At 34.0% G+C, this 23,658-nt stretch overlaps 2 protein-coding genes across 5 annotated transcripts; one reads left to right on the forward strand and one right to left on the reverse strand.

The window, feature by feature from the left end:
* Positions 1-438: 438 nt before the first annotated feature.
* Positions 439-4,891, reverse strand: LOC110818182 (putative oxidoreductase At4g09670). Of its 3 annotated transcripts, none has more exons than XM_088209932.1 (3): positions 3,691-4,891; positions 1,721-2,363; positions 439-1,538 (listed from the first exon to the last, which is right to left on the reverse strand). In XM_088209932.1, exons 1-2 carry the CDS (start codon positions 3,778-3,780, stop codon positions 1,743-1,745), a joined length of 711 nt encoding a protein of 236 aa, XP_088066058.1. In that variant the 5' UTR covers positions 3,781-4,891; the 3' UTR covers positions 439-1,538; positions 1,721-1,742. The 3 variants fall into 3 exon arrangements, with proteins under 3 accessions (XP_088066058.1, XP_021902645.2, XP_021902644.2); XM_022046953.2 differs by having other exon boundaries at positions 439-1,608; positions 3,691-4,889; XM_022046952.2 differs by having other exon boundaries at positions 439-2,363; positions 3,691-4,888.
* Positions 4,892-5,906: 1,015 nt separating this feature from the next.
* Positions 5,907-23,641, forward strand: LOC110818004 (Protein kinase superfamily protein). Of its 2 annotated transcripts, XM_088209947.1 has the most exons (22): positions 5,907-6,485; positions 7,100-7,144; positions 7,512-7,550; positions 9,026-9,196; positions 9,347-9,499; positions 9,659-9,694; positions 10,185-10,228; positions 10,851-10,941; positions 11,163-11,204; positions 11,313-11,421; positions 14,098-14,212; positions 14,305-14,354; positions 14,468-14,546; positions 15,222-15,272; positions 15,884-16,025; positions 16,128-16,172; positions 16,662-16,766; positions 16,861-16,902; positions 17,397-17,555; positions 19,080-19,205; positions 22,767-22,894; positions 23,216-23,641. In XM_088209947.1, the coding sequence occupies exons 1-21, from the start codon at positions 6,129-6,131 to the stop codon at positions 22,869-22,871; spliced, it is 2,106 nt and encodes a 701-aa protein (XP_088066073.1). In that variant the 5' UTR covers positions 5,907-6,128; the 3' UTR covers positions 22,872-22,894; positions 23,216-23,641. The 2 variants fall into 2 exon arrangements, with proteins under 2 accessions (XP_088066073.1, XP_021902419.2); XM_022046727.2 differs by lacking the exon at positions 23,216-23,641 and having other exon boundaries at positions 5,908-6,485; positions 22,767-23,127.
* Positions 23,642-23,658: the final 17 nt, after the last annotated feature.

The following is a 23,658-nucleotide window of genomic DNA, read 5'->3' on the forward strand; positions in this document are numbered from 1 at the left end:
ATGTTTATAATAATTTAAAATTTATGTGAAATTTAATTACGTTTATTTAATTTAAAAATAGTAATAAAACTCTTCCAAATAAAAAAAACTAAGTGCATATATAATTTATTAGATAATTAAAACAGAAAATTCTAATTTTTGTCTAAAATTCTGAAGTGCATTATTTCAATTACACAATTACACGTAACATTATATATATATATATATATACTCTGTTCTTTTTCCTCATCCTAATATATTTATGCACTCTAATAATTAACATGATTATTGTTTATAATTAAATTCAAAATTATTTAAATATAGTCTTAAATTATTTAATAATTAATTTTAATAAAAAATAGCATTATTATCATTAATAACACTACGGGCAAAATTGATTAAAGTTGTTGTACTCAATTGCCTCACGAATTATTAATTTTTTTTTTTTTTTTACTTCAGAATTCTTCAATTCCAAAATAAGTAAATTCAATAAAAAAAAATCCATTTATTCTGATACTTAAATTAATCCATTTATAGAATATCTAAAAATTCTTAAGATTTATTCCAAATAATTTTTTTTTAATTATTACTCAGCTTTTAATTATTTTATTAAAATTTATAATTTCTCTTAATTAATTTAAATGTTAATTTTATAATTTTATAATTTGTTATAAAAATAATCATAATTTTCAGCTTGGAGACTTTAGAAACTTATCTACATTCACTCAACATGGCAGCCACGTGGCGGCATCAGGTAAAGACTTTCTTCGAGAAGATGCCAGCTCGTGCTTTGAAAATCTGCCACGTGGCACCCCAACGAAATTGGATAAGTCAAGCATATCCGTCCTCTTCCAGCATACTCATTCTCTGAATCTCTGCGCGCTGAAAAAAACGAAGAACACTATTTTAAAATATATACGAGTGGGAACTGTATGTATAATATATAATTGTTGCCTCTGTTATTATAATCTACCAGCATGGAGAAGAAATGAAAACGAGTACGGTCGGGTGCGCAGTAGGATTGTGCGCCTTCGTGTCGCAAGGCTTCAGATTTTTCACGACGTTACTCTGTAAGCTCCACGGATCCGTTAATGGCGGCAGCTCGGAGGGCAGAGCTGGATATGTAAATGAACTTCGAGGTGCTTTCACAACATCAACCGACTGTTTTCTTGTGCCGAGACTTGGTTGATATATTGTTTAATTGATTAAATAACATAAAAAAAAAAACAAAGCACTCAACGAACCCTAGTATAGAGCAGAGCATAAGTTAATGACATGGAAGAGAAGAAATCAGCACAACTGGATAATCAAGCATCAAAACTCGATATCATGATATGTAATTTAAAATTTTAAAAGGTTCGTAAATATGTCATTAGAACTCGATGTTCTTTACCAGAAAAAGAAAAAAAAATTGTAAAATTTGTAAGGCCTAATTTCAATCTAATAGCATCATCACCTACAATATTTCTTTACTAGCTGACTGCCGGTGTTGCCAAATATAAATCATTGCAGATGATCACCGACGGAAAGAGACGAAGACTCTGGAACTCCGACGGCGACTGCAAACGCAAGATAAGACTGGAGATAGAGCGAAATAGTGTAAATCTGAGAGAGAAAGTATAAGGACACCTGATATTCGTGTGAATGTAGTAAGTCACAATCTTACATGATATATACTTACATATAGTGGGAATCAGAAAGACATATGTTTATCTTCTTTATTTAGAATGCAAATGCTTACTTTCACCATACAAAAGTATCGATTAATTCACGATTTCAACAGGCTGAAATCCGTGCTGAATTGACGCCATGACTGCATCAATCACTTGTTGCGTCTTCCTACTAATTGTTGGCCACTTTTTGTCAGGCTTTGCACCATTTCTTTTGATCTCTCCAACTCGGCGAGCAAACTCTCTCACCATACAACCTTCTTGGGGGATATCCGTGGGAACAGTGCACTCGCTTTGAACTGATACCCATCCGGTCGCTAGCTCATTAAAACCAGCTTTTGTATTTGTCTGAAAACTGGCCTCCTGCTCCTGAAAAGGAATGATGAAATCATGGATATGAAGAGTTCCTTTGGTCCCTATTGCAGTAACATCCGTTGTCAAGTTTCCCAAAAAGGAGCAATGGAAGGTTGCTACTTTCCCATCTTCCCAACGTAGAGATGCCCCACAAGATATAACCACGCCAGCATCATTAAAAATAGGCTCCCGCAAGGCAACAACAGTTTTAGGTAGTTCGTAGTTAGCTGCAAATAGGATTGATCTGATGCAGTACCATCCAGCATCCCCAAGAGCACCAAGCCCATCGAGATCTGGCTTGACACGAACGTCATTCTTGAGAAAATCCGGATCAGCACAAAACGTTAAGTAGCTATGCATCTGTGGGGTTCAAAGGACAAATCTTTAGATAAAGACAGAAACTAAAGAATTGAATAGATTTTCTTTATGTGCAACTTAGATATGGCAAACTCAGAGCTTCTTCCTTATGTAACCAATTACACTTTCCCTTGATTCAAGAGATAACTACAGTTCCAAAAAACCTATGAACCACTTTTATGAGTTTGAACAGTTTGCTAGAGTTAACATTCAATGAAAATGTATATATCATCAGTCTTGTATAGTGAGTTAAAACCATCTTTCGGTTTATGCAATCATTTTAGAGGAAAATGAGGTTTAACCATTATTTGTTTTTGGAACAGCTGTGTTCACTTCTCATAGATAATTGAAGAATAGGGATAGGTTGGCAGTTCAATTTCTCCATAAGTGGATAGGTTAATTGTCTACCGAGGGGAATGCAAAAGAAGCTTTATATTATAACAAACTCACATCCCTCTTTATTTTATCACTGCACCGAAGTACTTAGCGAAAATAGTTTCACCCGAACCTCTACTAGAGTATAGTTTAGCTAATAAGTAGTTGCCAACAGAGGAAGATGTGAAAAGAAATATCCAATGGCATTCCATATTCATTCAAGCTTCTCTTTACACTTTATTGTTCACATGTTGCATAAAGAAATCAGAATTAAAGCAAAGAAAACGTCTTGAGGCATAGGTGAGAATGTAAAAGTAAACAGTTATACCGACAATACGATCACTCATGTACCTCAAGTTGAAATCTTGTGGAGATAAATAAAATGCAGATTTCTGTAAGCAGATATTTCAGTATCCCATACAGATATGTAAGGAAACATGTATGGTTCTGGAAAAAACCATTTAAGCATGCTTGAACAATTCAGGAATATTAAAAAAACGTCATAGAATTGCTGAAATCATTAGTTGCATTGTTCTTCTTAGGGATGGCACTGGAAAAGGTTTCCCCTGAAAGCTAAGTTATTGTCAAAAGAGAAATTATTAAAAGACTGGCTCTAGAAGAAAGCAATAAACAAATGCTACATGTAATCCAATGGGGTGGCATGTCAAACCCAAATTGTCAATATTAAAACCAGGGATTTTTCAAAAGAGAGAAAATCACTGAGTTTTAACCAGAAAAAACGACTTTGACGAATCAAACCCCAAATTCAGCAAGTTTTAACAGTGAACAGAGAAATGAAGGTAAACCAAGGAAGAAGAGTAGTATTATGAATTTTTAATTCCTATTTGGACTCCACACCAAACTCTACTAAACAAAAGTCAAGGCAACTAAAGCTTGAAACACTATAATGCATGTAACTACTTAAAAATTCAGTATTTATGTGGGTATATAATACCGTCTTGAGCTGGCCAAACCGCTCTGAATCAGAGAGGAACTCCATCATCTTCTGCGTCCGGGGATGATGCACCCACATGGTACCGTCCATAATCTGAACGCCATTAGCGTCGCATGCCTCGAGAATCGTGTCGAAGTCCGCGACGTTGAGCGCAACCGGCTTCTCGAGCAACAAATGCTTACCCTTCTGAGCGATCGCCACGGCCCACCGCACGTGGAGACTCGTGGGGAGGGGGCAGTAGATGGCGTCGATGTTGGGGTCTTCGAGGAGGGCCTCGTAGGAGCCGTAGATCTTGGCTTCAGCCGGGAAGCAGTTGGCTCGCGCGAAGGCCGTGGCTTTTTCTACGGAGCGGCTGGCGATGGCTGCGAGCGTGGCATTGGGCGCCAAAGTGATGGCGCGAGAGACCTATCGCGCTATTTCTGCGCAGCCCATTATGCCAATTCGGATTGGATTTTCGGCGGCCATGATGAGTTTCCTTTGGACGAGAGACTGAACGTGGAAGCAGTAGAAAACAGCTTTGGATGAAGATTGCAACAAAAAATTGATACTTGGCCATTTAAAGGAAGTAACTTGTGTACTACAACACCACAAGCCAGGCAGCCAAATTTGAAATCTTGGAAGCGGCAGCCATGAAGGCGGAAGAAGACGACACCAAGGAACCCAATTCTGATGGTGAAGATTGCAATAACCAACTGGTATTTGGCCCCCTTGAAGCCAGGCGACATCAACTTGTGTACTAAAGTCTGACAACACCAGAAGCCAGCAGCCAAATTTGAAATCTTGGAAGTGGCAGCCATGGATGCGGAAGCAGCCGACTCCAAGGAACTCAATCCTGGTGGTGAAGCTCAAGTTGAGAAGAACCCACGGGACCACACTCAATGAGGTGTGAGCTTCTAATTCTCTGGTTTTTTTAACTATACCGTGTACTATAATATATGGATTTGCATCCAAGGTTACTTATTAACTTCATTAACAGAAGTAATCAGAGTTTATAAGCCAGATATTTTATCACTTCAGAGCACATGGTTTCTGGAATTAAGGCGCATTTAGTTTTTATGAGATGGTATTTGAATCTTATGGAGAGAATATGTAGAGTTGCAGAATCGTCAACTTATACATTTAAAATTAAAACTGTCTATGTTCCGCACTTCTTTAACTACTATTCATGCAAGTCCAAGAGAAACTAAACGTTGGTTCCTATGAGAAATTACCAAAAGAGATACTAATAATATGTGGATATTAGTGGATCAATTTGAAGGACTTAACCTGCACAAATTAGGTTAGAAACTTTTAAACTTAGATCAATAATTAGGGTATTATTAATTAGGAGTTTAAAAAGTCCGTTTGACTTTTAAAAACGACGAAGTTAAAGTTAGACTGGACAAAACTTTTCTTAATATATAAGAAGACTATGCGTTTTTGTAATGAGATAGTTATCTACTTAATCATATACTACTCTGATTATCGTTCTATTTGGATAAACTTTTATGCATGTGATCTTGATATTATAAAATTTTTTAAATGAATAGTTAGAATTTAATACTAATAATTTTATACATCGAAATATACGATATGTAATGACAATAAAACTCATTAATAACAATAAATGTAAGTTTGGAGTTAGAGAGTCAACTTTTTCGGAGATCCAAAGCATCATAGATGATGTAAAATCGTTTGAAAAATAAGAGTAAAGAAACTTATTGTTAGAATGAATTTTTTAGTCGGTTATTAAAAATTAATTAATCAAATAACAATATATAGTAGTTCAACTTAAAACTATCGTACAAGAATTACGATACTCTATTTTTACATATTCATAATAAAAAAATACTAATATTAACAAGTTTGGATATACCCTTTGAATACCATCATTATTGATAGATCTAAGGTTGAACATTATCCAGTTTTGACCAAAAGATCGGACCAAATTGAATAATGTTTAATCTAATTTTCGATCTAATATCAAAATTTTTAAATCTATTTTGAATTAGATCGATTAATATTTTTATTATTAAAAATTAAAATAATAAATATATAAATAATATATATGTGTTTTATGTACATTATATAAATAAAATATTAAATATATAAATAATATATTTAAAAGATATTATTATTAGAAATCTCCGTATGAGGAAGGGATAATTTTGAGTCGTTGTATAAGATTACAAATAATAGAAACAGAGATTAGCACGCAAAGAAAATGGCAGGAACGCAAACGACGTGGGCGGAAGAGATAATATATAAATGGACCACAAGAGAGCCGTTGGCTAACTTGCTTGAACCTTGCACGCTTTCGTCTCTGTCTCTCCTCTCCTCTCCTCTCCTCGTCTTCTTCACCGAGCTCTCAACTCCACTTATTTTGCAAACAGCAAATCAAGACGAAGCACCTATTCTGTAATTTCCACTGCCAATATCTTCAACTGCTTTATCCATCAATGCCATTTCTCCTTCCGTCTCCACCAATTCCCTTCTTTCCCGCCAATCCCACACTCCTCAATTTCTCCTCCTCCAAAATAAAACTACGGCCGCCGCCGCTAATCAACTCCACTGCAATTCCTGCCGCGGCTCGCGATGTCGATATGTTCACCGAGAAATCTGGATACCTCTTCGAGTCCGTAGATGCGAAAGCCGACTCGTTAGCTGATTACAACATCTCCAAAATCGTCTCGGTTTACAGGAAGAAGCCTCTGATTTTGCTGCGCAGGCTAATTCAAATTGGAGTTACGTTTGGATCGTGGTTCGGCTCTCGGTACCTTGATCAAATCATGGAACGTTCTGATCAGATGTTTGAGGTTAGCTTATTTTGATTCAGGTTTAGACTATTGATTTATTTTATGGTCTTAATCTAGTTAACGTTTACAATACTTGACCTTCCATTTTCGTGTTCTATCTATGTATATATGTGCACAGGTAAGATACATATATGTAATTATGATTGTGGTTACTGCCGGTATAGTGATCTCAATGTTAATCATTTGCTAACTACCAGGAGAGTGGAAGGTGATTTACTTGCTGACAGGAAGGACCATAAGCAGAGTAGGCTCTTAGGATTTAAATTTAAAAAGCTAGGAGTAACATGCATTCTTTGTTTGGTGTTGATATTTGGTTTGGTAGCTCATCTGATGATTGGTTGCATTTTGCTCCTTAGCTACTTGGCACTCTCATATGTTTGTTTTTGGATTCAATTAATTTTTCTTAGCTTAGTTTGTAATATTTCTTTCGTAACCTATAATTTCTAGTTTCCTCTTCCTGATAATGGTTTTCTGGATAAGGTATGATTAACTCATGATGATTGTGTTTTTCTTGAAAAAGCTGAATTCATTACTAAGATTATTTGTATTTGGTAATCATGGGATTTGGTGTCAGTATGGATATTTTCTTAACATGTTCTCTTTTGCTTGTGTAGGTTAGAGCTGCTGAGCTTCGGAAAATATTGGTGGCACTTGGTCCGGTACATATCTGTACACACTAGGAGGTCTTTGAGTTTTCTTTTTTGGCGTCATTGCATTGAATTTATCTCCATCTCATAGACATCCGTGGATGTTAAAAGAAGCATGCACGCACAAGTTATGCCACTGACTGGGTTTGCTTGTCATCTCACAAGCTTTCATTGAGAAGCTGCATTTATGATTGTTTTTATTTATTTAAACATATAATGCTTTCATGCTGAAAATATCACTGAATGAGGTCTTTTCAGTTTGAGTTATTGGTTGCTTTCTCCTTTGAGTGAAGCTGTTAATATATTGCATCTCTACAATAGTTTCTCCTTGCTTTAGGGTGTTGTTTGTAATCTTATTTTGTTTCTTTCTGGATTTTAGGCATATATCAAAATTGCTCAGGCTGTATCATCTCGTCCGGTAAGTTATCATATCCTTGAGATTTGCTTCTCTTGTTCAGCTTTGTAGTCTACCTTCTTATATTATAAAGTTTATTGCCTCATTGGATTACCTTTTTGCTTTTAAGTTGCACAGGAAAATGAAAAAGAAGTTAATTATCATGTGGATTGTATCAGTTGCACTTTCAAGGGTATCCATAATTAATTGCATCAAAACTTTCTGCTGTGCATCAAATGCGTTGGGATTGATGGAGAACCATTTTAGTATCATAATATATAATGCAGCTATGAAGGTTCCCGTGCGACTTCAGTGGATAAAATATTTGCGCTGGATAAACATAATAAAATGCACTTGATAAAGTAACCCCGAATATTCTAAGCTTGACTATAACAAGGCTAGACTTGATTTAAGAATTCTCTTAGCCAAATTTAAGCCTTAGCTTAATTTTGGGTACTTCTAAATTTAGCATGTTCCAGTCTAGAAAGATGAGATGGTAACTATGATCTGTATTCAGCATCAGCATACGAAGTATCTGCACTGGACAAACATATGGACTATTGCGATACAATGTACTTGGACTATGTTGGAAATTATTTATGTTACCATGTCAAGGATGAAAGATAGCAAAATATTTGTTCCTCATTAGTTAATTCCCCCAGTTATGTCCTAAGCTACCTTATAACCTAGGCCAGGCTTGATTGTAAGAGGTCTTCAGCATTCTATGTTGGGACATGTTAAAGAGTGAAAGATTCCAAAATTCATCTAGGACTTAAATTTCTCTAAGAGACTGGTCAATTTTGATTCAATAAAGAAATTAATGGAGGCAGGACTACGGCCTTTTCTCTTTGTATTGGTATTTAATAAAGTCATCAGGTAGCTGTAGTTTTCACTGCTGTCCTAAAACTGCTAACATCCCCATGCATAAGCTTAGAGTTCTTGTTTAGGCTGCTCCTTGAAGCATATATAGATGTTGACTATGCAGGTTTATTAGTCGACAGAAGATCTACATCTAGATACTGCATATTCCTTATAGGAAATTTAGTGACTGGATAAGTAAGAAGCAAAATGTAGTATCCGGATCCAATGTCGAATTAGAGTTTAGGTATACGGTTCAATATGACAAGACGAAACATATTGAAGTTACTCAATACTCTGGATAGCGGATTGATATGCACACCATACATGCCCATTACTTTGAAGCTTGCAGATATATTGAACAAGGGATTGAGTAATCTCGGATTTCAAACAATTATTGACAAGTTGAGAATGGATAATATGTATTCGCCAGCTTGAAGGTGATGTTGGGAAGTGTATTTATATGGAAAGTAGGGTTAATGGTATATTAGTAATATAACCTTGGAATCTTTGTAATTAATTTGGTTTTCTTGTATAATTACTAAGAACTTATATATAGAGGTTCTTAGTAATCAATAAAGTATATAACAATTCATTCTTCCACGATATGAACACGATTTTATTCTATTGTTTATGTTTAGGATTTGATATCACAATCATATTTGGACGAACTCTCCTTGTTGCAAGATCGAATAACCCCATTCTCCACTGAAGTTGCTTTCAATTTGATAGAACAAGAACTTGGACTGCCAATAGATGCAATTTTCTCTGAGATTTCACCAGAGCCTGTTGCTGCAGCATCCCTTGGACAGGTATGTACTTGGTTGCATCTATGCAGCGAATTATCTATGGTTCATTTATGTGGCTACTTCAATGTTTTTTTTGTTTCAACAAATGAATTAAAAAATTCAATATGATATGCTTTTTTCCCACTATTGTTCCACCTCTCAATTCATGCCTAGGTTTATCAAGCTCGGCTCCGTTGTGATGGGCGACTTGTTGCCGTGAAAGTGCAAAGGCCAGGAGTACGAGCTGCAATTTCTTTAGATATACTAATCTTGCGTTTCCTAGCAGGGGTGATTAAACAAGCTGGAAAATTTAACTCTGATCTTCAGGTAATATTGCAGTATGTTCTTAGGCCATATTTTTAGTACAATTTTAAAAAATGAAAAATATGTTGGGAGAGACTCTTTTTTAGACTGAATGAAGAAATTGTATGATGATGGCAACATTTTAGCTCATGGTAACCTTGGAACATGACTTCCAAATTGCAGGCAGTTGTTGATGAGTGGGCATCAAGTCTTTTTCGGGTATGCATTGATCTATTCATTGTTCATTCCAAATTGAGATGTTTACAATATGAACACTCATAAGAAGATATTACCTGTTAAGCATGCGGGAGACTTTTTCTCTAAAATAAAGTACGGAGATAATTTTATCCGACTATGATGGCTCCAACAGACTTTAGTGACTTGGGCATTATATGTTTATATATATATATATATATGTAAATAGGTAAGGAACAAAGAAAAGAAGAGAGGAAAGTGATTAGCTGGAATTGGCCACTTCAAATTGGTTTTCTTTCTTTACTTTCTTGAAAGTCTTTTTCCTCTATTTTTTTTCACTATGAGAAAGATAATCAAGAAGTGTGAACGTCTATTTTACACTTTCTTCTCTGTTCAAAATTCAATGCATAGGATAGTTATAAAATTTGTCAAATACTTCATTTGTAGATCTTGTTGATTTGAGGAATATTCTTAGAGCTTCATATTGAATACAGGTAAATCACATTGAATGCAGGAGATGGACTATGTGAACGAGGCAAAGAACGGACTAAAGTTTAGGTAAGAAGTCCGTGACTGTTTTAGGTAAGGACACTGTTTTCAATTGGTTCAACGGATTGATAATGTGTGTATATATATATATATATGAAACTTTTAAATCTGATGTGGTTTGGATTGTCAAAAAATGATTGCATTTGACAATTTATTGTTAATCCTTTGGCAACTGACTTCTTGATTATTTTGTAGCAACCTACATATTTTGCACCCAGATTTTATTCTGTGGTTCAGTTGTCAACTTAGTTATGTGTATAAGAGTTTACAAACTATAAACATCTAGTCACCAGAAGCCTCTGGCTTAGAAGGTTCTACCTTCAGGTTACTGAAGTAGCTAGCACTTTTATACGAATCTTTTGACGCACCCTAGACTCAAGCATGGCTAACCACTGACTCTACCTACTTAAAAAAAAAGCTATAAAAAGGTAGTCAATGCAGCAAAAAATTCTAAAATTTGACTGTCTTTCAGCAGGCTTTACATCATTTATTTTTCCTCGTAGTTGAATGTTTTAAGTTTTTTCCTCTTGATTCAACTGCTAACTTCTGTGACAAACTCTATTTTATTGAAAGAATAAATTTTATACGGATTCTTCATGTTCTAACTGTGGTGTTCTACATGCTTTAATAGGCAGCTCTATGGTAGCATACAGGATGTTGTGGTTCCAGAAATGTATATGGAGCACACAACTCGTAGAGTTCTTGTAATGGAATGGGTTGAGGTACTCACTGTTTTTTCCTTGCTCTTGGAAGAAAGTTCTAGTCATGAGGAAAATAACTGCACAACTCAATTAGACATCAAATTTCTATGCAATTCGTTCTAACTTTAGAAAATATTCTGCAGTTCATGTTTAGTAGCTGGACTTTGTCATTCTTTGGAAAATATCCTGACAGTTTTATGTTTAGTAAATTTTTTGCTGACGATCTTTTCATGGTAACCCAGGGACAAAAGTTGTCAGAAGTGAAGGATCTCTACTTAGTTGAGGTTGTGTGAAGCTGATTGCAAATTTGCAGTTCATTAAATATTTAACCGATCTTTTATTTCTTTCCAACTAGGTCTAGATGATTAATTGGTGTTCTTGCTACCAAACAGGTAGGTGTTTACTGCTCATTTAATCAGCTTCTAGAGTATGGATTCTATCACGCTGATCCACACCCAGGAAATCTTCTTCGTACATACGAGGGGAAACTTGCTTACCTCGGTACTTTTCCTTTCTGTTATTTTAGGTCGATCTCAATTTAATTTCTAAGAAAAAGAACTATGATTAATGAAAAAGAAAAAAAAGTACAAGAGAGAAGGCATGAAACCCTTAAGAAATGGAAACAAGATTATAGAAAGAAAGATAGCAGCAGAAAGGATGTCTCTAAATCCTAGACCAAAACAATAGTAGAAGTGGCCATTAGATTACTGTTCTTTTAGTGGTCAGGTACTTCAATACATTTTTAACGAAAAAATGCATAGTGTCTGAATGGCCAGAAAAAAGTGCTAAAAACTTATAATCTTTTAGTCCAAAATAAAAAGCTCCTGGGATTAGCTTTTTTTTTTTTTTAATAACTTTAAGTCAAAAGAGCTTTTAACCCCTTTAACTATTATCTTGGTCAAAATTAAAGTTACAATCCTGCAATTACTTAGTTAATAACTTCAATTATCTTTTTAAAATAAACATAATTAATGTTACACAAAAATTAAGAAAATATCTCAGATAGTAAAAAAATTAAATTTTATGTTACTAACTTTATTTGATATTATTTTTAGATATCTTTGGTATAAAATACACTTAGATAATTTTAAAAGCAATTAATTGTTCTCTTTGTTATTTTACTAAAGTTTCAGTTTAAAAGCTAAAGCTCATGATTTTACCAAACACTTGATAGTTGTTTAGAGTGTAAAAGTTAATAAAATAAGTCAAATACTTTTGGGACATAAAACGCTACAGAAACTAAAAGCTATATAGACTAAAGCACAGAAGAAATAAATCATTCAAACGTGGGCCCCTTCTTTCTCAAAGTCAAGAAAGCCTACAAGGAAAACTCTCCCCCTAAGCACCATTTTTAAACGAAACTAACTTTCAGAACCTGAATCAAAGCCGATTAAAAACTTGTGTAGGGACAATGCACTATTTTTTTACCTCTATTTCCTTTGCGTCCATCATAGTTTACTGTACTTTCTAATCTCTATAGTACTTTTTCCACTTTCTTTTTCCTATTCTATTTTTTATAAAAAAAAAATTAACCTTTTCATTTTTTGCCTAAAAGACTAACCAACTTTAACAACAAACAATCAAAAAAAGATTTTGGATCTTTATTTTCTTTTACAATGCCTAATGGAAAAATAGAAAAAACTTATTCCTTTGGGAGCCTGATCAGTACTTTTGATAAAACAGTCATCCTCTCTATACTTCTTCTTTTCCAATGTTTAATAGCACATAGACCCTTGATCTTTTTATAAGGTTCATTCTCTCTATATTCATGAGGATTTAAGAGAACTGATTGATATTTTAACAGATTTGTAAAGCTTTGTGTACAGATTGCACTCTCTTGGTCGTTATATATATATTACACTAATTTTTACATTAAAAAGAACTTCCTTTGTACACTTGTGAGGATTTCAAAGACGTACTTGATGTTTTGAAAGATTTGTAAAGCATGTGGTCCTTATATAGTTTAAACTTTTAAATTAAAAGGAGAAAAAAACTTCTTCCTTTAGGATCGTCTCCCTCAATCCCATATAGTTCAACTCTTCCTACATCTAGGCGTGGGAGAATGTCTTCCTTAAGATCTACCATGGATGATGTTACAATGGCGGAAGTGGGGACAATTGTCCCTGCTGCAGTTCAAGAAATACTTATATTAACCTGATATTATCATTATTTTTTTAGTTTGTCCCCATAAAATTCGGTAAAAAATACAATAGTATGGATCCTAAGTAAACAATTATGTTAAAGGAAATAAAAAAATTAATTGATATCTTTTTCTACTAAAATTTAGTGATCAAATGTTAGTTTTTCGTTTTTTTCATTTTTCATTTTACAATTTTAATAACTTGAAAGCTTTCAACACATATATATCTTCTTGGTAATCTTGCCTCCACTAGAAAATTTTTTTGGTCTGTTCCTTCATGTAGTATCCAATAAATGAACATATCCTTGTCAATATCTTAAAGACTTGAACCAAAAATTATCTTACCCCTTTCATTTTGCTGCTTTTAAAGGTCCTTACTCCTTGTAATATATTATCTCCTTGCAGTTTTAAAATTTAACCTCCTGCATAAAGAAGAGGGATGAACACCAGGCTATACCATGGCTGGCTAGATCCTTTAATTTGAAATTTTTGTCAGGCAAAAGTAGGCTTTCTAGAATTGGAATCTTTATGTAAAAGTCTGTAATGCAATGAGATGACGGTACTGGATTACTCTCTCTGTGGCTTGATCTAATAAACAACATTTATATCTTGACGAATGAGGCATCAGTAGTGAACTTCATAAAGTGCAGGGTGCACAATTTCACCCTTTCTTTTAAGAGTAACAGTAGAAAGTCAACTCAGAAGCTTTTAGGTGTTAAAACAACTATATACTCTTCTATTTCTAGGGTGTATAACTCCAGAGGACATCCTAATTTTCCGAACACGTTTATGAAACATCTCAACGATTTATCATTTTCAATTAGTTCATGTTTGATTTCTTTAATGATTATTCTGTTTTAGTGTTCACCTTTACTGCTTATCAACATGATATCTCTTTGTTGCATTTTTCATAGATTTATCTGTTACGTGTAGTCAAAATCATGTTCCATATTAGTATTATAGCAGATGAATAATCTACAATGTCAGTAGAAGCTACAGTTCTTGCAAAATTAATCTTTAATATCTTTGACCACCAGATTTTGGCATGATGGGTGAATTTAAGCAAGAGTTCCGTGATGGATTTATTGAAGCTTGTCTACACCTTGTAAACCGTGATTTTAATGCCCTGGCTAAGGACTTTGTTACTCTGGGGTATTTTGTCTTCCATCTTCCTCGCTGATTATTGAAAAATCATTTTAATGATGTTTGCATTTGTCATGTTGATTTGACTGTTACTTCTTTAGGCTTCTTCCACCAACAGCAGAGAAGGAGGCTGTTTCAAAAGCTTTAACAGGTTTCTTCGTTCTCTAAAAATGAGCCTGTGGCTTCAGATAACTGTTTGCATAGCAGTTACATCCTTGGAGTTCTCTTAACTTGTTTTTGGGTCAACCTCTTTTTTCTCTGTAGATGTCTTCCAAAATGCTGTGTCCAAAGGAGTCCGGAATATAAGCTTCGGAGATCTTCTAGGCAATTTGGGAACTACCATGTAAAATGTTTCTTTCACATTTATAATTGTGCTTTTCATGTCTATCTACATGTGAAAATGCAGACCATTAAATAGAGTTTCTATCCTTGAGGGAAATATACAGGTTTTGAATACGACATAGAATGATCATAGAGTTTGACTAGTTTTTACACTAGCTGATAATTCCTAAAAATATAGGAAAGAATAGAGAGAAATCTTTGACAAATATATTGATGTTAAAACAGATCATGATAGAATAATTTCCAGGGTATTTTTAGATCCTTCAGGATTGGAAAGAGCCTAATTCTTGTAGATAATGGAAACAAATGAAAGCTAGTAGGGAATAGAGAATGTTCTAGCTGGAAATAATCTTAGTATCATAAAAGAAAATAAAACAGCATACTTGTAGAACCAGAAAAAAAAAGAAATGAGGAATTGCTGAAGGAAAATCTAGGTTTTCTGCTACTGAATCTAAGAAAAACTGTAATGCTTTTCTGACCAAAATTTTGGTTCCTACAGAAAAGCACCTACAGTTGTTGCTTTACAGAATCTGCAGGATTCTGTCTGCATTAGTACAAGTGTCTTAAAAAATGTCTTGTCATTTTATTTTTTAAAGTTATCTATATGCATATGCATGCACTTGGATGTTCTCTTGTTCTATTTGGTATCAAGTAATATCGATTTATTTCTTCCCAGGTATAAGTTCAAATTTCGGATACCTCCATATTTTTCTCTTGTAATTCGGAGGTATTTTTCTCTGTCCTTAATGATCTTTCATAAATTATTTGTGGTCATATTGTTAAACTTGTAGTTCCAATTCAAACATATAACACCCAGAATATTTAAAAAACACTGCACTGTGAACTTCTCATCTTTTCCCGTGAACTAAAGCTATTTGAAATGGAATGTATTTTATTCTATAGGTTCATCTTATGAGAGAAAAATGCATTTTAGATTTTTGGCCTTTTGGTCTTCACTCTACATCAGAAAGAAAGCAGAAAATTTCCCTACATGATCTTCTAGGGAAACCATACATGAGAAAGCAAGTCAAAAAATGATGTTAATATCAAAATCTGTTTCATGAAAGTTCATCTATATTTCTTTCATTTTATTCTAATGAATCGTGGAAGGTTAGTCGATGATGTAAGAAAAATATTTGCTTAAAAATGAACAATCGAAGGTTGATATTGAATTCGTCTAGAACAAGCTAGAATTACATTACTCTAAAAACTCTTGTATTCAAATGGAAATAAAAGCTTTACCTTGAAACTTATCCCAAGAGTTTGTCCAATTAGCGTCTTCCATGTTCACTGACATGACTTTATTCAGTTGAATTCATTCCTGCTTCTATCTCTCAGCCTTGCTGTTTTGGAGGGAATTGCAATCAATTCTGATCCAAATTACAAAGTTCTGGGCAGCACATACCCTTGGATTGCAAGAAAAGTATTGACTAATGGCTCACCTCAACTTCAATCTTCTCTACAATCTCTTCTTTATAAGGTAATTCTGCAAATGTTTTCCCGTTTAAGGTTTGTCTTACTGTGATATATTCTGTAACTTTGTCAATATCATTTTCCTGATTCCTTCATTATATCTTGATAGGAAGGTGTTTTCAGAATTGATCGTCTTGAGTCTTTACTTACAGAGGTGAGCCTTTCTATTTTCTAATTAAAAAATTTAACAATCATTCTATTTGCACTATAATGGTGCTGCCTGTATAAAATCTTATTGTGTTGAATTTTACAATAAGTGATTGCTAATTTTATATTGATTTTTTTCTAGCTTTTTCACAAATTTATATAAAAGTGTGAGTACATCTCAGCTCAACTCTGGTTGAAAATACCATTTATAAGAAAAGATGCTTACCTTACTCAATATTCAAGGGACTGAAGATTAATGAAACTATATTTGCCCACACATTTAAGAACATGAAAATCCATTGCCTTAGTTTTACCATCATTATATTCTTTTTTGCCTTAATGCCTATTGATGTTCTCCAGTTGTAACTGAATGCATATCATATCATAAGCATATACATCCAAAACTGCTGTCAATTTGTAATTTTTTTTTCTTTTATTCATAAGCCACTGCCATTAGCTCCATTTATTTGAGACCCATAAAAAATTTTCGTGGCAGTCCCTTCGAGCGCGAACTGAGAGGTCCATGGATAAAAAGAAAGGGGAGGATGTTGATTCCCGATTGATTATCAAGCAAGTCCTTTCATTCACATTAACTGAGAAGGTGTTCTTAAAGTCTTCTCTGTGCTCTTGCAATTTTGTGGCCTTACCAAATTATGAGGACACTTTTTCTCAGTTCTAATTTTTAACATTCACAGGGTGCATTCATGAGGGAAATCCTTCTTCAAGAATTTGCAAAGGTAGGTCTTTTAGGAGCTTTATTATTCCTGTCTTGATGAATTTCCAGTGCCAAATAATAAACGAAAGGTAGAAGATTCACTAATCAATTACAGCTTAGAACACTGATTCTGTTGAGAAAGCTAATGTACAGTGTTTTTAACAACCAAAAATACACAATGATATGTTTTGCTGAATACCAACCTATAATGTGACCCCGCTGTGACACATTTGGTAAACCACCTGCAGCCAGAATGGGGAACTAGATTTAAATTGTGCTTTTCTTTAAGGATGAACATTTTGTTAAACTAATTATATGAGGTCGGAAATTGTTTTATAGACAACCCTATTCAATTGTATTGCTTATATGATGTAGGAAAAAGTCCTGTATGGCTTATATGATGTAGAAAAATGGCATCTACAGTCCTATGCTATCTTATGAACCACTTAATTATCCCAATCACATGTTGCAATCATATAAGGTTCTTGGTCATAATCTATCTGCAAATTAATGTAGGGTTTGGACGCACTTGGGTTAGCAACAGTAGACTTATTACCCTTTGTTGGTTCATTGTCACTGTCTTCAATGACTGAGGAAGACATGATCAACTTGAGAAACTTGTATCGCCTTATGTCATTATTGTCAGGATTGCAAAGAAATGAAAGATTCAATATGGTAAGAATTGATCCCTTATTACAATTATTTCTGGAGTATATGGTGTTATATGTCGTTTGTTTAGCATGTCTCTTTCTTCGAAACCTACCCATAATTTTAATATAGAAAATTTAGCAACTACATATCTTGTAATTTGTTATTAAGAGGAGGTGAGTGCGCAGGAGGAAGAAATAGGAAAAGTACTTTTGTTTGAAAATGAAGAAAGCAGGATTAGGGAGCCAACTGCTGACATGTACTGCTATCTATTAGAGTATCATTTATATATATATATATGACCTGTATTGCTCTCTATTAGAGTATCATATATATGTATGTATTTTTCCGTTATCTCTGGTTTCAATCACCTATAGTTATCTTGCAACTGCAATCTACTACATGTGAAGGTCTAACATTTTTCCTCTGAATTCTTGTCCCAAAAAAAAAAAAGACATTACAATTCACCTGTGGCTTAAAAACTGGTGCTGATATCCTAGAACATCTCGTCAATTTGTCATTGACATGATAATGCACTGTTCTAATATTGACAGTAGTTTGATCCTGCACATGTTTTGGTTAGTTTCCTTGTTAAGCGTGGTGAGTCGACTTTTGCTTCAGATTATAATTACACTGATGTTTACTTTAGGATTAATTATATAAAAACACATCATATCTATTAGATTAGGTAACATATTTTACACTTTTGGTTACAATTTTTTTTATATATTTGTAATTTTTAGATCAATCTGATAGTCATTTTTTTTAAGACATAATAAAAATTGACTATCAACCTATTCTGTTAGATATATTAAGTTAGTTCCATTACTGATTTTCCAACAAATAATTATTTAGGAAACATTCTGAGTTTTTAATATGTATACTTATTTAATTAACATTTGTAGGAAGAGTGAAAATTTATCCAATTTATTATTATTCTTTTAAATAAATGTGAAAAGTGTACTATTAATATGGATACTAAAAAAGTGTCTACCCATGTATAAAAGAATTTATATATTTTCTATTCAATTTATTACAGAAGTAGTTGGTGGTCTTAATTTAGTATATTTAAACTTTGTGAGTTCTGAAAAATTTAATAAAAAATGCAGATTCTAATTTTATGTATTGATATACTTATTACTATGATTATCTGCAATTTATTTTATTATTAGTATTCTGGTTCATTCCTAAAATCTTTCGTCTTTTTTCTCTTTTAAATCTTATATAATTGTCTTGTAAAACATTCGAAAAGTATTTGCCTGTGGAGTTGAGTAGCTACTTTCTTGAAAAATGAATAAACAGTTTAATTTGATTTTAATTTATGCTTAATCGATCTCTAAAATTAAAGTTACATTAGTCTTGATGTGTAAAAGGAAACTATAGTCTTAAAGCTTGAACTCTCTCCCTCCAACTCAAAAGTTAGTCTAATATTTGAAGCATACTTAATTACTAAAAATAAGGTGAAAAATTGAAGTATAAATAGGCTATTAGCTTATTTGTTGATTGCTATATTTCTCTTTTTCTGAACTTAACTATCTTTTAATCTTGTAGGACGTTAGAATGGCTAGATCATATGACAATCAGAAGAGACGCTCAGAGGAAGCACCAGCACCCCTCATTGTATATCAACTTGTATCTACACAAGACATTCTGCCTGTCCTTTCTGTCTTTCCTGAGGTAAGGACTAAAGTTTCTGAAATACATTCTGCCCGTCCTTTCTGTTTTTCTGATTTCCGAAGGTTGAACACCTTGAGGGCTTGCCCTAAGTTAAGGAGATAACCAGATATTAGTTCATAAGGCCTTCCCTCTGCCTCCTCGATCCCTCATCTTTATTTTTACATATTATAACCATTTTTTTATGGAAAAAGAAATATCGTAAACCATCCATCCATTAAGTAGGCGACAATAATTCTAATAAAAACATAAAGTTTATTTGTTATTTTTTTTCTCTAGGCAAGTTCTGCTTCTGCTTGAGTTCAGGATAGTTTCCTAGCCTCAGTTCAGGCAATAAGTTTGAGAATTGGGATATGGTTCTTGTCCATCTCACGCTTGAGCCAAGGTCTTCAATTGTATCCCAAGTGTCATTTTCCTGAGCCAAGTTGTGCTCGGTCTTGGGTCGAACAATTAAGATTGACAATAGAGAAGAAAGGTAATTCGTAATTGCCTGCCCCAAACATGTCTCAGATAAGGGTGAGTAAATACAGAAAAAGTACGAGTTGTTGGGGTGAGAATGGTAGATTTTTTCCATTTTTCTTTGCTTTATTATTTTTAGTGTAAAAAAGTTACCATATACTTTTTGTTTGATATTTTAATTTTGTAGTCTTACTTTAAAGTTATTTAAAATTAATTTGTAGATGATCCATATAATTAAATAAAAATTATACTTAAAATTAGATAGGGCAGGGGGAAGTGATAGGATAGGTAGTGGGATGGAGGATTGCTTGCGGGATGGGAGTGATTTTTTATCTTTCCACCTTGAGTATAGGTGGGATTGTGCAGTCCTCTTCTGCCCCATTGCCATCCTTACCAACCAACAGCGCAGCTGAATTTGAGATGTGCTCCATGCCAACTAGTGTCCGTGTCTAGGATTATTGCTTGCATTAGGTTTTGGATTATCGTGGGCTAGAGGTCAAGAAGTGTGTCTTTGATTTTAGGTGTAAAGTTGTGCCTAGACTGAGTTTTGGAGTGCCTTGGTTAAATCCGAGACTATATCTTGTATTGCATCATGCTTGGGTTTTAGATTGTGCTTTGATCGAGTTCTGCCAAGCTAGTCTATGACGGGAGTGAATGTGAGTTGTGCAAGGATTCGGCATACCGCACTGAGTCTAAGATTGTCTGTCAAGCTTGGTTGTACTTAGTAAGGATCCATAGACAATTGAGCCTGGGCTTGTGACCATAAATGGGTTAAGTTGGGTTGTTATTGAGGCTGAAACTGTTCATCAAAGTCAAGTTGGTTTATGCCAAAATATCTTTGAGGACTATCTTTTAGTATAAATTTTTGTCCTTAACTACAATATGAGAAAACTGTCTAGCCTTGTAATGGGATTGGAAAAATGTCCAATTCCATTAATGACTCAATTTGACATGTAGCATCTTATCGAGTTCAAGCACAAGCCATCCTAGTGTTCCTGTATATATGGCCCAATTTGTGACACTGTTGTAAACCTAGTTAGGATGGAGCGGTGCTAAAACTAACACTAGGCACCTAAGGCACCATCCTGAACCAGCTACAAATACGCTTGAATTGGGCACATTGTCAAACATGGCCCGCTTAACACCAGACTTTATCTTGAAAAGAATCCAAATTAAAGTCTTTGAAATAGTTCAGGTCAGTTTCAAACTTGAACCTACCTATTAAGGACATATTTTCGTTATTGAACCTATAATGTGTTTGATCCGCACTTGGCAGCCTAAAGTAAGTTTATATATAATGAGACGTATTATTATTATATAAATAATATGATGGACCATTTTTTACAAAATTTAAGTTTTTGAGGAAATTGATTTAACTTTATTATTTAATAAAAGTAAATCAAGCATAGTTTTGAAATTGACATGAGACACATTCCCATGCTCTCTGGACATAGTACCAAATCCATGCTCAAGCACAAATTGACTTGACTAGGGACCCAGTTTGCCAAGCCGAAACATAACTTACCATAAGGTACGATGTTGAGCTTTGCCTGGAGCACAAGGCAAAATTGTACTCAAGGAACGGTTCCGAACCCAAGCCTAAGCATGACCGGACCCATCCCCACATGAGTTTGGCATAACCAGCCTATGACGCAAGTTTTCATTTGGGAAAGTTACAAAGGTTCCTGAGAAAAGAAAAAAAAAAGGAAGTGTCATTCTAATGAAGTATAAGAATATTTTTCTTTTAGATGAAATCTAGGATATGGTTGTATAAATTGCTTAATAGTCTTAATCTACAAATTTTATCTCACATCTTAGTATCTAAAAGTCAGACAGCGTCATCAGGGGTAGTAAAAAATTTCCCGACCCAACAAATCTGAACCAAACCATTGAAATTTGTTTTCAGTTTCTAACCAAAATCAAACAGGTGCTGGATGGTTTTTGTCGGTTTTTTTTTTTTAACCATACCGAGTGGGTTGTATTCGGGTTTGGAAGCAAAAATTTGTCCGAATCCAATCAGGTATTATATATAATTTATTATGTTTTTTTAATATATCGTATTTTATTTACTAAAATATAGTTTACTATATGTTATTAATGTACTTTAATATGTAATATATTGTTAACGTATAGATATAAAATATTTTAGTTTTATATATGGGGCAGAGGGAATCAATTTTAATCCAAAATTTTATTGGGTTGAACTACATGTCAATTTTGTAAACCTGTCTCCGATCAGGGGTGAATTCAAGTTATTTTATTTCATGGATTGATTAGGTTTGGATTTGGGCGAAATCCATCCGAATCCAACCCTTTATCATCCCTATTTACCATTATTTTAGTGTATAATTTTAGAAAATTTAAAAAACAAAAGTTGTAATTAATGCTAAATCTGCTAAAAATGTTACATAAATTGTAGCAAAATTGAGAGTAGTTAGTGCTTTCTCTCACTAATTAAAAGTAGATTAGTTTTTATGTAAGACCATATTTTGTCTATATTAAAGTTTCTGTACCTTTTTTATCAACATCTTAAGAAAATAGGGACAAAATATTTTATTTGACATACCATGAACTGACTTGATATAACTATATAATTCGATGATATTTTGTCATTTTTATTATTGTCCTTGTGATTTGGGCGAAGGACTATTCTTAATTTTAGGACAACTATGGTACATCCTGATCAGGGCTAGAGGTAGGGGTATAGTCCCAAATCTGGGCCAGAGGAATTAGGATGACCTGACTCATGACAGTACTCTGGACCTGATTTGGCGCAAAGCAATTGCAAATCAGTATCACTATCCCAAATTAGAATCTGAAGTCACATTGTGACTTTTTTTTTTTTTTTTTTGAAATAAGAAGTCACATTTGACTTAACTGTTGGTTACCATTGAAGTCGTTAAAAACAAGCCTTAAGTCCTTGTTGCCAATAACAAAAACCGACTTGAGACTATAGAGTCAATATATATATATATATAGCTGCACTGACTCATTTTGTAAGGGTACCATTTAATTCATTTCTATTTCTTCAAAGCTTTCTACATTGTGTTTGATCATGGATCCCATAAATCATGTGTATTGAAATAATTTAATTGCACGTGACAGCTCCCACCAGAAATGCAGCAGCAATTGGTTCAGTTGCCAGCTGATCTAGTTGGAAGGTTGATTTCCCGTGCTGCTGCTAGGACTATCCGCAGGATGTTCTTGTGAACATCCACTACAATCAACTTTTGGTATCTCCACAAATTTTTGATGGAACACAGCATATACAACATATTCATCTTGCATTTAAAGTTTCTTTTACTCGAGTTAAATTATCTTCCTATTAGAATTCTTAACCTAACATTTCACAAGGTGCGAAAAAAGGTAACTATAAGATGTTATTTTGTATTCTTAATTTTTTTCAATTGTACAACATTCAAAATACCCGAAAGGGAAACTATACAATTAGTGTGAAATTAGATTATTAGTTGTCTCCACAAACTGCTATTTTTAAAAAACATAATTACTATCTGTGTTAAAAAAATCTAATGGTGGCCATAATTGAACCGCAGTATACTTGGAAATAACGGCGGAACTAGGATTTTGTCTTGAAGGTCATACTATATGCAATATATTGGTTCACAAAAGATGGTTGGAGTGTGGGATTGTACCACCATGCTACTAGTAAGTGAGCCGAGGTGCCGGTCTTCTAGTATCCTATACTTTTTATGCCACGAAGATAGGTCTTTGAGCAACGTTTGATAACTTTGGTTTGGCCATTTGTATGTGCATGGTAAGCGGTAGGTAGAATTAAGCGGTAGAGTAATTCTACTAAATCTGCTCCCTATACCTGAAGTAGTTCTTAAAGTGCAAATGAAGATACAAAATGCTTGTTGGCAGGGCATGTAGTTGGAAAACATTGTTGAATTGAACTTTAAGCCATTGACTTGGCAGTGTCAGGATGCTTTAAAGCCATGAAATCGGCACGTTTTGTTCAATGGTGGTCACAGACTCT

The sequence above is a fragment of the Carica papaya genome, chromosome 1, assembly GCF_054855325.1.
Source record: "Carica papaya isolate Zhongbai chromosome 1, ASM5485532v1, whole genome shotgun sequence".
Taxonomy (NCBI): Eukaryota; Viridiplantae; Streptophyta; class Magnoliopsida; order Brassicales; family Caricaceae; genus Carica; species Carica papaya.